Source organism: Mauremys reevesii, linkage group 1 (assembly GCF_016161935.1).
Source record: "Mauremys reevesii isolate NIE-2019 linkage group 1, ASM1616193v1, whole genome shotgun sequence".
NCBI classification, from domain to species: Eukaryota; Metazoa; Chordata; order Testudines; family Geoemydidae; genus Mauremys; species Mauremys reevesii.
Genome location: NC_052623.1, coordinates 307,873,349 through 307,889,117, shown reverse-complemented (window position 1 = coordinate 307,889,117; position 15,769 = coordinate 307,873,349). Strand labels below are relative to the sequence as shown.

Here is a 15,769-nt window from a genome sequence, read left to right as displayed (position 1 = left end):
TATGTGAATAATATAACATATTATCTTTGAACTTCACATTCCCCTACCAAATCACCTTTTCTTCACCGATCAGAGCTCTGGCACCTTGTATCGCAGAGCCAGCACTGGTATGAAGTAGTGATCCTGTCAGTTTCCAGATAAATAGACCACCTATTTGATCTGTTCTTAGTAAGGTTGTTTTGCATCACCTGGTAGGATGTCCTCCAAGTTCATTTCAGTCAGAGATAATTTTCAGCCTGACTGCTGACATTCCCATACTAAAGTGCTTTCAGAAAAGTTTGTGACTTCAACATTTCTGAAAATTAACATGTCATGACTCAGCCCTGGTTTAATGTTGATTCTACTACTACCAGCAGGAGTTCAAGCTAAACTGGTCAGGATCAAGCTAAACTGGTCAATGCTGAACCTGTGTGAAAGGCTCATGTGAACGAAAATATTAGTATATCCTTGTTTGGGGTTTTCTTCTTTTTTTTACTCTTAAGTATTTTTATTTCATATCTTCCTCGTAGCAAATTTTATAACATTTGTAACTCTCCTTCTCTTGACCAATCTTTTTAGGTCACATTTGCCACATACTCTACATTGCTCTCATTTCTTTCCTTTTCTGTTACCTAATAAACTTTGGATTTGTAAAAATGCTGCCAAGCTGTTCAGAACAGATGCAAAATCCAAACTGATTACAACTTCTCCATAGGCTAAACACTCATTCTGATCATAATACTTTTGTAGGAATACTACAGAACGGAAGACGTTTCAAGGTGTTTCAAGAAATGCTGTTGCATGAATCTGGTCAGCCAGGGTGCAGTTTGTTGTTTTCCTACCTCAAATTCTGCCAACTTTATGCCCAAAACTGAAGGGCATAAAGAGTTATCCTTTCTATTGAAAACCAATAGAACCAATCTCTTTCCTTCAGAAGGAAGCCTCTTGCTCTGTAGACACTCTTTTTATATTGTAAGTCTTCCCACAGTACCTTATGCTGGAATAACAAACAATATTATCACCTGAAAAGTAATAAAAACAAGTAGGTCCTGTTATTACTATAATTGAAATCAATCCAACATTTATAGTTGATGTAATTGAAACCAAGATCAAGCTACATGAGCTTGATAAACTTAAAATCCTGATAGCAATATATATAACCTGATCCCTGACAGGATAGCATGATACTAGCACCTTTAAGTTGACCCTCTAAATAAACTAAAACTAAAACAAATTAGAAGTCACAATGACAAAAATAAGATTCTTAACCAAAGGCATCTGATATTGCATAACAGATTTCTTTGTCTAAATGGGCTTTCCAGTACTAACAAAGTCCATCTTTTCATATTCTTAATGGGTAAAATCCTGGCTCCATTAAATTCAATGGGAATCTTGCCATTGATGTCACTGGAGCTAGGATTTTACCCCATATACCTTACTCTAGTAATTTTAGTGTGGGATCACACACACAGCCTAACAGTAACCCTGCAAAATAAATGTTGATATATTTGAGGGTGATGTTCCTAGGAGTAATACAAAATTTTAAGGGGGGGCAAATTTTAACACTCTCTGGAGAATCGTTTTAAAGAGACTGAAAGATAAAGTAAAAGGTGCCAAGGAGAATCTCAGTAATTATGCCAGGGAAGCTCGCATTCATTCTGGGAAAGTCTGAAGCCTGTAATCAAGAGAAGAGTGACACAGCACTAAAACAAATATACTCTGAGGGGGATTAAACCATCACATTTAAGTCTAAAAGAACACCATTAGGCTAACTGAAATTTTTTGAGTAGTACTTAGCACACACCAAAGAGTATGTGTTGCTAGAGACGCACCCCCATACAGTGAAAATCTTGACCTTTTGCTGAGTAAATGAATAGAGGTGAATCTCCAGCTCTGTCAATTCCAGTTTTGAATACCTCAGCCCCGACTCCTTCATGCGCTTCTCCTTTCTTATTCTCATCATGTTTTTCTTGGGTGCTCATGAAAGGAACTGGATTGACAGAGCTGGTATTTGGGGAGTGTATGTGCCACCCTCACAGAGACTCCACTGTGGGACACAGCAACAGCAGCTGTACAGGCTTCAGCACTCATTTTTGCAGCCCTTCCCCCTCGAAACAGCAAGACTACTCCAGGAAGAGGGACAGGTCTCATAAGAGGAAGCACTCGGTCTTGAGTGCCCTCCTTTGGCGCCTGGTAAGCAGACATTTTGACTTGTTGGACCAGAGCACTGTTCCAGTTGTTCTTCCTCCCATTCCTTTGAGGACATGCTGGCCCATTTTTACAATGTCTGGGTCTTGATTACCTCCGACAGTGGGGCCTAGACACTGTCAGATCGGGCTGTGCTATCCAGTTCTTCTCCAAGCCCACTCGCCACCTCCCTTCCCCATCCTTCTTAAGGGACCCCCTCTCATGAGACACTGCTCTTTGAGCAGGTCAGCTCTCTGCTAGCATTGGGAGCGGTGGAGGAGGTATCCTCCCTGCTTTGTCTCAGAACAACTGGTTCACTGCTCTGGACGTTCAAGATGCTTACTTTCATGTGGCCATTCTGCTGAATCACAAGAAGTTTCTTCACTTCATGGTAGGAGACTGACAGTTTCAGTACACAGTGCTCCTGTTTGGCCTCTCTTCTCCCTCCCTCCCCACCCCAAGTCTTAACCAAATGCATGCCCATAGTCATGGAAGAAAATCCATATCTTCCCCTACCTCAATGCCTAGCTGCTGAAGGATGGCTCCAGAAAGGAGGTTCTTTCCCATATTGATACCGTGCAATGTTTACTCAACCTCTTTGGACTCATTTTAAACACCATGGAGTCAGTCTTGGCTCCCACTCAGCAAACAGAGTTCATTGGGCCCTGCTAGATTCCACGAGGTTAAGGACATTTCTGCTGACCAACCACTTCCAGGTGATTCGACAGATGTGTCTTGATCTGCATTCACAACCGTTTACAACAGTCGGCATGTGTCTGAGCCTGTTGGGCCAGGTGGTTGGTACAACTCACCAGATTGTGTTTGTGCCCTCTTCAGATGTGGCTCAGGATGGTTTACTGCCCTGCCCTGCATTCTCTGGATAGGTTGGTTCACCTTCCTCCATCATTCCTGGAGTCCCTGTGCTGGTGTGAGTCCCCACACATATGTGCAAGGCATTCCCTTCACTTAGCCCTCTCCTACCAAGTCACCGGCTACCAACACATCCCTTCTGGGTTGGGGGAGCATCTGGACTTGTTGAGGGTGCAGCCTCTGGTTGGGACAGCAGATCTTGCTCCACATCATTGTGCTGGAGCTTTGGACCATCCACAATGTATGTCGTGCCTTCTGGGACCATATCAGATGTTCAGCGTTTCACATACTCACCGATGATACCACCACAACTTACTGTGTGAACAAACAAGGGGGAGCTCACTCCAGATCACTCTGCCTGGAGGTGACCAACCTGTGCCAGTTCTGCATTGAAGAAGAAATCACCCCAATAGCTGTCTACTTACCAGGGATCCAGAACCACCTCGCAGATCATCTCCGCAGGTTTTTCTCCCCAAGCTACAAATGGTCCCTGAAGGCAGAGGCCCTTTGGATGGTTTTTGCAATGTGGGGCATCCCCATGATCAGCCTCTTTGCAGTGAGGAAAAACAGGAAGTGTCACCTATTCTGCTCTTGAAAGGGCTCAGCCTGGGCTCCCTCTCCGATGCTTTGCACTACAGCTAGCAGTCAACACTGCTGTATTCATTCCCCAGGTCATTGCCAAGCTGAAGGTGGATCAAGTCAGGCTCATCCTGATCGCCTCATCATGGCTGAGACAGTGCTGATTTTGGGACCTCCTCACTCTTTCAGTTCAGCAACCCATGCCACTTCCTTTTCTTCCTGACCTCCTCACAGCTGCACCTTGCATCCTGCGATCAGCCTCTTGCACCTTATGGTGTGGCTGGTGCATGACTAAACAAGGAGGAAAAGTGTTGCTCAGAGGTTGTCTAACAGGTCCTACTTAACAGTAGGAAGCCTTCCACTAGAACAGTCTACTTGGCGAAGTGGAAAAGGTTTTCCATGTGGTCCTTGGCCTGTGGAGCCATCCAGCAGAGACTTCCATCCTGGACATATTGGACTACCTGCTACACCTTCACAAATCTGGTTTAGCACTCAGTTCTCTAAGACTGCACTTGGCAGCAATATTGGCATTTCATCCACCTCTCCAAGGAAAATTGATTTTCTCCAATGCCATGGTGATGAGATTTCTGGAAGGATTTCTCCACCTGCATCCTCCAGTACAAGAGCCAGTTGTGGGACCTGAACATAGTTTTAGCAGCTCTACTGGGGCCTCCATTCAAACCACTTGCTTCCTTTCCACTGCCTTTCCTGTCTCAGAAAACAGCATTCTTGATGGCCATTACCTCTGCCAGGAGGGTGGGTGAGTTGCTGGCCCTAATGGCAGGGTCTCCTTACATGCAGTTCTCCAATGATAAGGTTATGCTCTGTCCACATCCGAAGTTTGTGTGCTAGGTGGTCTCTCAGTTTCAATTGAACCAGGCGGTGTATTTGCCTGTATTTTTCCCCAAGCTGCATTCCTCCCCTGAGGGGCAATGCCTCCATACATTAGATGTTAGATGCTGTCTAGCCTTTTATCTGACCAGGACCGAACAATTTCATGCTTTGCCTGGCCTGTTTTGTATCAAATGTGGACTGCATGAAGGGACAAGCAATCTCTTTGCAGACCATCTCTAGATGGATAATGTCTTGTATCAAGACTGCATATGAGATAGCATCAGCTACGCCTCCTCAACAGATATGGACATGTTCAACGAGAGCACAGGCAATGTCGGTAGCATTACTCAGTGACATTTCCATATTGGACATTTGTAGGGCGGCCTCAAGGGCATCCATACATACACTTACGGATCATTACACAATCACTGCTTCTTCCAGAGCGGACACTAATGTCAGAACAGCGGTCCTGTGATCCTTACTCAGATAGACTCTGAGCCCCACCTCCAGATGGAGGTACTGGTCACCTAGTTGAAATACACATCTACATCTACTCGAAGAATAATAGTAAGTAGTTACTTACTGTAATTGGGTTCTTTGAGATGTGATGCAGATGTATATTCCACAACCCACCCTCCGTCCCCTGTGCTTCGGAGTCTTCCTTGGATGTTCAGTGTGAAGAAACTGAGAGTGATTGAGGCAGTGCTGCCTGATATAGGGGAGGGACTGCAGACACAAGGCGTGAGCACCGCCCCTTTACGGTTACTGGTAGGCAAAAGTCTCCAACTCTGGCACATGGGACGTGCACACCTATTTGGAATACACATCTCCATCACATCTCAAAGAACCACAGTTACAGTAAGTAGCCATTTCTTTATTGATTTCTGGTCCCACACATCTCTTGTTTATCGGACATGATTTTAACAAAGTCTTGAGTAATAACAAGACTTTTTGTTAAGGCTAATTCAGTCTTCCTCCTTTTTGCTCCCTTTTCCATCAACATTTATTGTTATATGTGATTGGAACCATTTGTAAACTTTTGTCAGTGTTCCCACAGTTGGGTTCACAATAAAGGTATATTTGTCGGGTGAATTATTACAACTGGGGGCTACTTTCTGCCAGGTCTGCTGCCTTTTCATTGGCTGGACATGGGGGAATGGACTCACTGGTTAGTTGTTATACTTAGTATAATATTGATGCTGTTATTTAGGGTGCTGCAGTCTGACTAATTGCCCATTTTAGGATCAGGAAGGAATTTTTTCCCATTGGACCAAATTGGTAAGAGGGTCTGGTCTGGTGAGTTTCTTTGCCTTCCTTGCAACATCATGGAGGTTATAGCATTAAGACTTAAAAAGGCTTAACATTAGGAAAGTAAGACTGCTTAGCTTTCCACAAATTGTGGCTGGTGTCCAATGTGGATAAGGATAAAAGGGACCGGATCCCAGGGGTAAATGAGACCTGGGATTGTGGTGGGGGACCTTTCACCGATGGAAAAAGGGGAGACCTGAAGTCCTACCTTGGGAGCTTCCTACTCCTCCATGTTGGGGAGGTGGAGAGGATTCAAAAATGAGCTGAGTCCTAGGGATGAGCTTAGTTATTAGTTCTGTGATGGGAGTTCTGAACACCACAGTGTTAAATGCTTAGTGTGAGTGCAGGGGAGGCAGGGCACATAACCCCCCTCATTACTGTTAAATAAAATGGCTATCTGCTTAAAATTCATCCCAAGTGTCTGTTCATTCACTTTCATATATCCATCCCTTATTAAAGAGGGTTAAGCGTTCAGAAGCAAGAGAACATGAACTGATGTGAAGAAAGAACAGCCTCTACAAGAGCTCAGGGGGAAAGTTCCTTTTTTAAAAAATGATTTATATGTAAAATGGACTGCAAAAGAAGCTTCATTGGTCATCCTCAGCCTGTCTCAGACTGAGACCCAGATCCTGCAGTGAGATGAAGGCAGGCAGACTCCTGCACCTGTGTGTAGTTCATTGCAGGACTGGATCGTAGGTCTCCTTTGATGATTTGCCTATCACTCCAGACTAGAAAAATCCTTCACACACAAACATGTCTGCAAGATTCTGAAAGTCACAGTCTGATCCTTGGTCTGCTTCTGGGACAGTGCAACTATGCGCTGCCCCTTACATGGAGCTTGCTGAAAAGCCACTCTCTAGTCCTAAGTAACCACCTTTTAAAAAGTAGTTAGGTATTGATGAAAAAATCATTGCTACCAGTTTGCAAAACTGGAACACCAAAATACTCACTACAGATTTTTTTTTTTTTTAATGCTTAGATTTACTACTGGAAAGTACAGAGTTTATCTAAAAGAAGGCGGCGGCATGTGGAGAAAAAGATTCTGACATTCAGTGGAAACAAGACACATGGAATGTTGCCGGGACTGGAGCCTTATAGTTCTTACAAGCTGAATGTTAGAGTTGTTAATGGTAAAGGGGAAGGACCAGCAAGCCCTGACAAATTATTTAAGACTCCTGAAGGAGGTATGAAATGAGGAAATTAAAGTATAAAACTAAGCTTAGTAATAAGTTCAAAAATAACATGTTGTAAGATTGTTCTTAAATTTTAAACTTTCTTGGGTAGCTGAAAGAAATAAAATTGGGGGTTTATATTAGACACGATATTAAACATTATGTTTTTATGTACAAAAGTGAAAGCAAATGTAAGGGTGATACAGAAGTTATGCCATAGTATTTTATAAGACATTCTAGTGCCATATACTTAGCATTTACCATATATTCTTCTTACAAGTTCCTAGCTCACCTTCCTTTCTGAAGATTACTAATCCAACACTGGACTCTCTCACTTTGGAATGGGGTCTACCTACTCACCCAAATGGTGTTTTGATAGCGTATACACTAAAGTTTCAACCAAGTAAGTAAATAATGGTAAAATAAAAAACCTGTCTCAGACCTGCCTACTGAATACTAATTTATATCCTTAATTCAGTAGTTTTTTCACAATTTACAGCAACTCTGTGGTATACATTCTGTAAATTAAAAATAAATCATACTGAATGTTATATTTGTTAAAATATGGTAAAGGTTGATCTACATTGACAGTGGTCGCAAATGAAAGAGTTCATCCCCTGGGCTACAACTGAGGGATTTTTTATTTTTTTATTTATTTGTACTTCTCTACAATGAATTGATCCATGCTTCATCCCAAAATGCAAGTAAAAGCTGATGTGTAATTGTCAGCTAAGCAATAAACAAGTCATGGAATACCCTCTCAATCTAAACTGGAAAGCCACTAACCTGTCCTCCTTCAGATCCCCACTTCTACAGTAAATAGCCAACTGATAATGGTTAGGCAGGTAGCTGGTGTTTTCAAGATTTTTGTTTTATTTACATCTTAGAACTAAACCCCTCAAAAACCAAAAACTTTTGAATGACTCAAATCCAACTAATTGTCCTCCCTCCTCCATTCCTTCCATTTATTTGTCACATCTACTTCATATGTTTCTATCTTAAGTTAGATGTTAAGTTCTTTGTGGCATGAACCATTTCTTTATATGTATAATATGTCCTTGACCCTGACTTGGGCTCCTGGAAGCAATGTAATTCTTATAAATGATAGCAGAAATACAGTATTGTTACTCTAATAAATACAGTTGAGCTCTCTGCTATGATCGTGATAAATATCTGACATGTAACATATATCATACGCTTGGATCCCTTTATAAAACTTACTAACTGATTTTACATCGAATATATAGTAATCACTTTATCCACCACTGGAGATCAGAGAGCTCTGTGATAAAATGTAACAACAATGGTTCAACAGAACACAGTACCATTACACAACACTTCTGGGATAGAAAGTACTCTCCCCAGTTGACATGTATGGGGAATGTATGTAGGCAGAATATAATTTTACAAAAATGTTCAGATTTATCATGACTGCAAATGGTCTGGAATTGTTTCATGTATTTTCTGAAAGACTGAGTCCCTAAGAGTCATCTTGTTTGTCTTTCAAGTACAGTTGAAAAGTAACGACCTCTTTTACCATGTGCGTACAAACTAGATGGGGCAGCATGGCCGGTGTCTGTGACTTGAGGCGGGGCGCTGGGAGAGCATGCCCACAGTGATCTGATTGTGGCACTGACTAATGCGGAGAGGCAAGGGGACCTTGGCCCTGAGAGGGAAGAGCGGGAGCTGGGTGCCCTCCTCAGGCAAAGCAGCCTGCGGTGCCTTTGCATAAAAATATAGTTCTCTGGGTGGCCACCTCTGCTTGGCAAGAGATAAATAGAAGAGTGGAGGGAGAAACCTGTACAGCAGAGGGCAGCGCCCATGACCCCACCCTGCCCTGGGGCAGAAGGCAGACCCCAGGAGAGGGGCACCTTGATGATGATCCAGCGCTCTCCTGAGCAAGGAGGTGGCATGGTTAGGAAGGCTAACATATTCAAACTGGTGGCAGCAGCGATGAGCTTCTCAGTGGGGGCCTGCAGGTTGTGACTGGCCAGGACTTCTGAGGCAGGACAGTTTGTTCTGGGCAAGCCAAGTGATTTCAGGCTCTGATTAACGGGGGATTGGAAGGGGCTGAGCCAGTGCCACTGGGAGGCAGTAGTGCTCTGTCCCCCTCGCGAACTGTCAATGGAGGGAGACTGGGGGCCCCCATGACTGGGATTGAGGGGGGCTGTGCCACAGTTCACCCCACATGGCTGCAAAACATGGCTGCAACAGGCTCCAGCAGTCAGAGAAGATGGTCAGTTCTACCGTAGGAGCTGTGAGACTATGATGGAGGGACCCTGACCCCCCTATCTCCCAAGCATTGGGATCAGAAGGAGGGCCTGGCAGGAGGTTGGCCAGGGCTGCTAACAGAGAGTTTTGCAAGGGAGTTCTCCAGGTGAAGAAGGAGCAAATACAGGACCCTTGGGGTAAGTGGCTGTAGTGTGTGTTTGTGTTTGGGGGTTACTTGCTGTGTGCTGAGCTTCTGTTTGTGTGTGTGTGTTTGTGTGTTTGTTTGTTTGAAGGATTGTGTGCTGTGGCTGGCAGTTGGAAGCTGGGAGCTTCAAAGTAAGGTTTGAAAGCTAGAAGCCTCTGTTAATTGGCTGAGCCTATGTCAGTGGGCAAGGCTTTCAAGAAGGCAAGGGCTTTATAAAGCAGTGAGCAAGCGACCAAGGAGCTTTGTGACCAGGGCTGCTAACAGGGAGTTTCGCAAGGGAGTTTGGAAGGGGAGTGGGAAGGGGGCAAGGTTCACTTGCCGTTCTTTAAAACCTGTAAACTAAACTATATTCAAAACTTCTTGATTTAAACATCAGAGGGGTAGCCGTGTTAGTCTGGATCTGTAAAAGCAACAAAGAATCCTGTGGCACCTTATAGACTAACAGACGTTTTGCAGCATGAGCTTTCGTGGGTGAATACCCACTTCTTCGGATGCAAGCCGATTTAAACAATATCCTTTCATTAACTTGGTAGCTGTAGTAGAGAATGCAGGCAGAAGCCCAGCAGCAGAGTGGGGGCTACCCAGTTTATTGCGCTGAGTGTGGCATGTATGATTACCTGCCCTGTGGGTGGGTGGCATATGTGTGCATTCGGTGCAAGGAGCTCCTGGCCCTCAGAGACCGCATACGGGCTTTGGAAGCCAGGGTGGCAGAACTGGAGGAGCTAAGGGAGGCAGAGAGGTATGTTGATGAGGCTTTCCGGGACACTGTAGAATTGTCCCACCTCTGGTCAGACAGCCCCTGCGCTGTTGAGGAGGATGAAAGGTCCAGGGAAGTAGAGCAGTCAACGGGAGCAGAGGGAAACCTTCCCATAGTTGGGACCCTCCTTCCAAATGATCTTGCACTGAGGTTATCTCTTTTGGGGAGGGAACTCTAGTCACTAGGAAAAGGCAGGTGTTAGTAATGGGAGATTCAATCATTAGCAACATAGATAGCTGGGTTTGTGATGACTGGGAGAACCATATGGTGACTTGCCTGCCTGGTGCAAAGGTTGCGGATCTCTCGAGGCATCTAGACAGACTTATGTGTAGTGCTGGGGAGGAGCCGGTGGTCGTGGTACATGTAAGTACCAATGACATAGGGAAGGGTAGGAGAGATGTCTTGGAGGCCAAATTTAGGCTGCTAGGGAAGAGACTGAAATCCAGGACCTCTATGGTGGCATTTTCAGAAATGCTTCCAGTTCCACGCACAGGGCCAGATAGGCAGGCAGAGCTTCAGAGTCTCAATGTGTGGATGAGACAATGGTGTAGAGAGGAGGGGTTTAGATTAATTAGGAACTGGGGAAACTTTTGTAATGGGGGGAGCCTATACAGGAGAGATGGGCTTCACCTAAACCAAAGTGGAACCAGACTGCTGGCACTTAACATTAAAAAGGTTGCAGAGCAGTTTTTAAACTAAGAGATGGGAGAAAGCCGACTGTTTCAGAGGAGCATGTGGATCGGACAGAGACTTCTCTTAGAGGAGAATCTATTGATAGAGATTCTCTAGGTTTTAGTCAGGAAGAGAGGATGGAAGAGGATAATCTATGGGCCAGATCAGACGAAAAACATTCACATAAAAAAGAATCGGACACATCAGAAAAGGGCAGACAAATAAACAGTGACAATTTTTTTAAAATGCTTGTCTATAACTGCTAGAAGTCTAAATAATATGAACTAGAGTGCCTCGTGATAAAGGAGGATATTGATATAATAGGCATCACAGAAACCTGGTGGATTGAGGACAATCAATGGGACACAATCATTCCGGGGTACAAAATATATCAGAAGGACAGAACAAGTCGTGTGTGGGGGCGGGGGGAGTGGCAATATATGTGAAAGAAAATGTAGAATCAAATGAAGTAAAAATCTTAAGTAAATCCACATGTTCCTTAGAATCTCTATGGATAGTAATTTCATGCTGTAATAAGAATATAACATTAGGGATCTATTATTGACCACCTGGCCAGGACAGTGATAATGACGATGAAATGCTAAGGGAAATTAGAGAGGCTATCAAAATTAAGAGCTCAATAATAGTGGGGGATTTCAATTATCCTCATATTGACTGGGAACATGTCACCTCAGGACGAAATGCAGAGACAAAATTTCTCGATACTTTAAATGACTGCTTCTTGGAGCAGCTGGTACGGGAACCCACAAGGGGAGAGGCAACTCTCGATTTAGTCCAGAGTGGAACGCAGGAGCTGGTCCAAGAGGTAACTATAGCAGGACCGCTTGGAAATAGTGACCATAATATAATAACATTTAACATCCCTGTGGTGGGAAGAACACCTCAACAGCCCAACACTGTGGCATTTCATTTCAGAAAGGGGAACTATGCAAAAATGAGGGGGTTAGTTAAACAGAAATTAAAAGATACAGTAACTAAGTGAAATCCCTGCAAGCTGCGTGGATGCTTTTCAAAGACACCATAATAGAGGCCCAGCTTAAATGTACACCCCAAATTAAAAAACACAGTAAAAGAACTAAAAAAGACTCACCGTGGCTTAACAACCAAATAAAAGAAGCAGTGAGATAAAAAGGCATCTTTTAAAAAGTGGAAGTCAAATCCTACTGAGGTAAATAGAAAGGAACATAAACGCTGCCTAATTAAGTGTAAAAATGTAATAAGAAAAGCCAAAGAGAAGTTTGAAGAATGTCTAGCCAAAAACTCCAAAGGTAATAACAAAATGTTTTTTAAGTACATCAGAAGCAGGAAGCCTGCTAAACAACCAGTTGGGCCCCTGGACAATTGAAATATATAAGGAGCACTTAAAGATGATAAAGTCATTGCAGAGAAACGAAATGGATTCTTTCTTCAGTCTTCACGGCTGAGGATGTTAGGGAGATTCCCAACCTGAGTCTGCTTTTGTAGGTGACAAATCGGAGGAATTGTCACAGACTGAGGTGTCACTAGAGGAGATTTTGGAATTAATTGATAAACGTAAGAGTAACAAGTCACCGGGACCAGATGGCATTCACCCAAGAATTCTGAAATAACTCAAATGTGAAGTTGCGGAACTATTAACTATGGTTTGTAACCTGTCCTTTAAATCGGCATCTGTACCCAATGGCTGGAAGATAGCTAATGTAACGCCAATATTTAAAAAGGGCTCTAGAGGTGATCCCAGCAATTACAGACCAGTAAGTCTAACATCAGTACCGGGCAAATTAGTTGAAACAATAGTAAAGAATAAAATTGTCAGACACATAGAAGAACATAAATTGTTGGGCAAAAGTCAACATAGTTTCTGTAAAGGGAAATCGTGTCTTACTAATCCATTAGAATTCTTTGAAGGGTTCAACAAACATGTGGACATGGGGGATCCAGTGGACATAGTGTACTTAGATTTCCAGAAAGCCTTTGACAAGGTCCCTCACCAAAGGCTCTTACATAAATTAAGTTGTCATGGGATAAAAGGGAAGACCCTTTAATGGATTGAGAACTGGTTAAAAACCAGGGAACAAAGGGTAGGAATAAATGGTAAATTCTCAGAATGGAGAGGGGTAACTAATGGTGTCTCCCAAGGGTCAGTCATAGGACCAATCCTATTCAACTTATTCATAAATGATCTGGAGAAAGGGGTAAAAAGTGAGGTGGCAAAGTTACTAAAAGATCCTAAACTGCTCAAGATAGTCAAGACCAAAGCAGACTGTGAAGAACTTCAAAAAGATCTCACAAAACTAAGTGATTGGGCAACAAAATGGCAAATGAAATTTAATGTGGATAGATGTAAAGTAATGCACATTGGAAGAAATAACCCCAACTATACATACAATATGATGGGGGCTAATTTAGCTACAATGAATCAGGAAAAAGATCTTGGAGTCATCATGGATAGTTCTCTGAAGATGTCCACGCAGTGTGCAGCAGCGGTCAAAAAAGCAAACAGGATGTTAGGAATCATTAAAAAGGGGATAGAAAATAAAACAGAGAGTATCCTATTGCCCTTATATAAACCCATGGTACGCCCACATCTTAAATACTGCATACAGATGTGGTCCTCATCTCAAAAAAGATATATTGACATTAGAAAAGTTTCAGAGAAGGGCAACTAAAATGATTAGGGGTTTGGAACGGGTCCCATATGAGAAGAGATTAAAGAGGCTAGGACTTTTCAGCTTGGAAAAGAGGAGACTAAGGGGGGATATGATAGAGGTATATAAAATCATGAGTGATGCAGAGAAAGTAAATAAGGAAAAGTTATTTACTTGTTCCCATAATACAAGAACTAGGGGCCACCAAATGAAATTAATAGGCAGCAGGTTTAAAACAAATAAAAGGAAGTTCTTCTTCACACAGCACACAGTCAGCTTGAGGAACTCCTTACCTGAGGAGGTTGTGAAAGCTAGGACTTAAACAGAGTTTAAAAGAGAACTGGATAAATTCATGGAGGTTAAGTCTATTTATGGATATTAGCCGGGATGCGTAAGGAAGGGTATTCCTAGCCTCTGTTTGTCAGAGGGTGGAGATGGATGGCAGGAGAGAGATCACTTGATCATTACCTGTTGGGTTCACTCCCTCTGGTGCACCTGGCATTGGCCACTGTTGGTAGACAGGATACTGGGCTAGATAGACCTTTGGTCTGACCCAGTACGGCTGTTCTTATGTTCTTAGGTGGCGGGGGTTACAGCAACTGGCATGAGTTCTTCCTGTGCCCGCACTTGGTCTGCAGGGCAGCCCACGTGGCCATCTCAAACACCTTGTGCACCCCATCCTTCCTACTGGCTGAGCACTCCAGGTGACCGAAGGTGTATTTCATTCTTTATCAATGTGAAGGGAAGACTTCCACCTGCTGCATCACAAACACTCCTTCATGTAGAGCTGGAGTTTTCTTTGCTGGTATCTCCTAGAGCAACTACCTACACCTGATCCTGCCTAGCTAGTGTAATATGAAAAGATGTCTGTATTGAGGGGCTCTAGCTGCAGGTTCATCTGAGTATTTTTTTTATTGTTTAGTTGATAATTGCACATATATACCTTTTTATTATATTTTGAAAGGAAGCATGGATCAGTTGCCAAAAAATAAAAAACCTGTTGGACCATATATAATATGTGCATATATTTACAGTTTATGAATGTTCAAGTAAATACTGTGAATATAAAAAAACCTAATGGTAACATGATGCTTGTCCTATTTGGAATATTTTATTCTCTGCATGGTAATAGTATGGGGTTCATTTGACTGTGAAGTGTGTGTGTGATTACAAATGTGTGTTTCAGTAATGACAGTAATGAGGACCTTTAATCATATAATCATCTACTGCTATCAGAAAGTATCTTAATTTTAATTCATCTCCAAGATGACTTCTCACTCAGCCCTACCCTTGGGATGCACTTGTCTCAGGCTATGCACCTAGAACCATTTGGAGCCATAAGTGCCTCCCACATAAAAAACTCCCAGCTGCCTCAATTTCTGTTCAACTGCTGCAATAGTTTGGCACCAGTTAGCAATAATTTGACTATTTTGTTCCAACATTTAGTGTGTTTTATTCTTAGGTAGGTAGTTTAGCATATTCATTCGGTTTTAGCAGTTTTTTAGGATATATTTTTCAAAAGCACATAAGTCCCATTTTCAAAAATGACACAGGTGTGCTAGTTTCATAAGTGACTTTCAAAGTGACTTACACTCCTAAGTGCCTGAAGGTCAGATTATTCAAAGGCATTTAGGCACCTAACCTACGTAGACATTTTTGAAAATCCCACTAGACAACTATCTTCATCCTTAGGCCCTGAAATACCTTTGAAAATCTGGCAAAAAATCATTTTTCAAAATGGGGCTTAGGCTCCTAAGTCACTTAGGTGCTTTGGACAATGTTGCCCTTAGTCTTTTTACTGCTAAAAATATCTCCCTGTCTCCCTGCCATTCTCAGGAGGGAGTAAACTGCACCTTATGCCCCCTACACAGCCACACAAGCCTAGCCTCTATCCAGAATATAGCTGATTTATCAAGTCAGATAGCAGAAAATGAACAGCACTGTAGAGAAATTTGAAAAGAAAGGCAATACCTGGGTATAAAATGTTTTAATTAACACAACTGTAATATAGATTGTGTTCCTAATTAGATATTCAAAGATAAACCATCTAACTCTTTATGCTTTTCTCACAATGACAGTTAACAGCACTCATGAATTCGGCCCCTTGGTAGAGATCAGAATTCCTGCAAACGAGACCAGCTTGATATTAAGTAATTTAAATTACAGCACACGATACAAGTTTTACTTTTATGCACAAACATCAGTTGGAGCTGGAAGTCAAATAACTGAGGAAGCAGTAACAATTATGGATGAAGGTAAGATGGGTATGTATAAAGAAAGTCCATTTAAGTTTAAAGAATCCTATGTGTTTTATTCAAAATGTTAGTACTTTTTCCATGTTGAAGTA

General features: G+C 42.6%; 1 protein-coding gene across 20 annotated transcripts in view; it reads left to right on the top strand.

The window, feature by feature from the left end:
- Positions 1-15,769, top strand: part of NRCAM (neuronal cell adhesion molecule) — a 295,081-nt gene that overhangs the window by 234,977 nt on the left and 44,335 nt on the right. For 13 of the 20 annotated variants that reach the window (XR_005589872.1, XM_039506264.1, XM_039506237.1 and 10 more), the window contains 3 exons: positions 6,737-6,941; positions 7,210-7,332; positions 15,501-15,686. Coding sequence is in view for 19 of the 20 variants with exons in the window: in XM_039506264.1 (XP_039362198.1) it covers positions 6,737-6,941; positions 7,210-7,332; positions 15,501-15,686 (514 nt within the window). In the remaining variant the exon portion in view is untranslated. The remainder of the gene's footprint in view (positions 1-6,736; positions 6,942-7,209; positions 7,333-15,500; positions 15,687-15,769) is intronic. The other 7 variants (XM_039506274.1, XM_039506311.1, XM_039506353.1 and 4 more) reach the window with 1 other exon arrangement.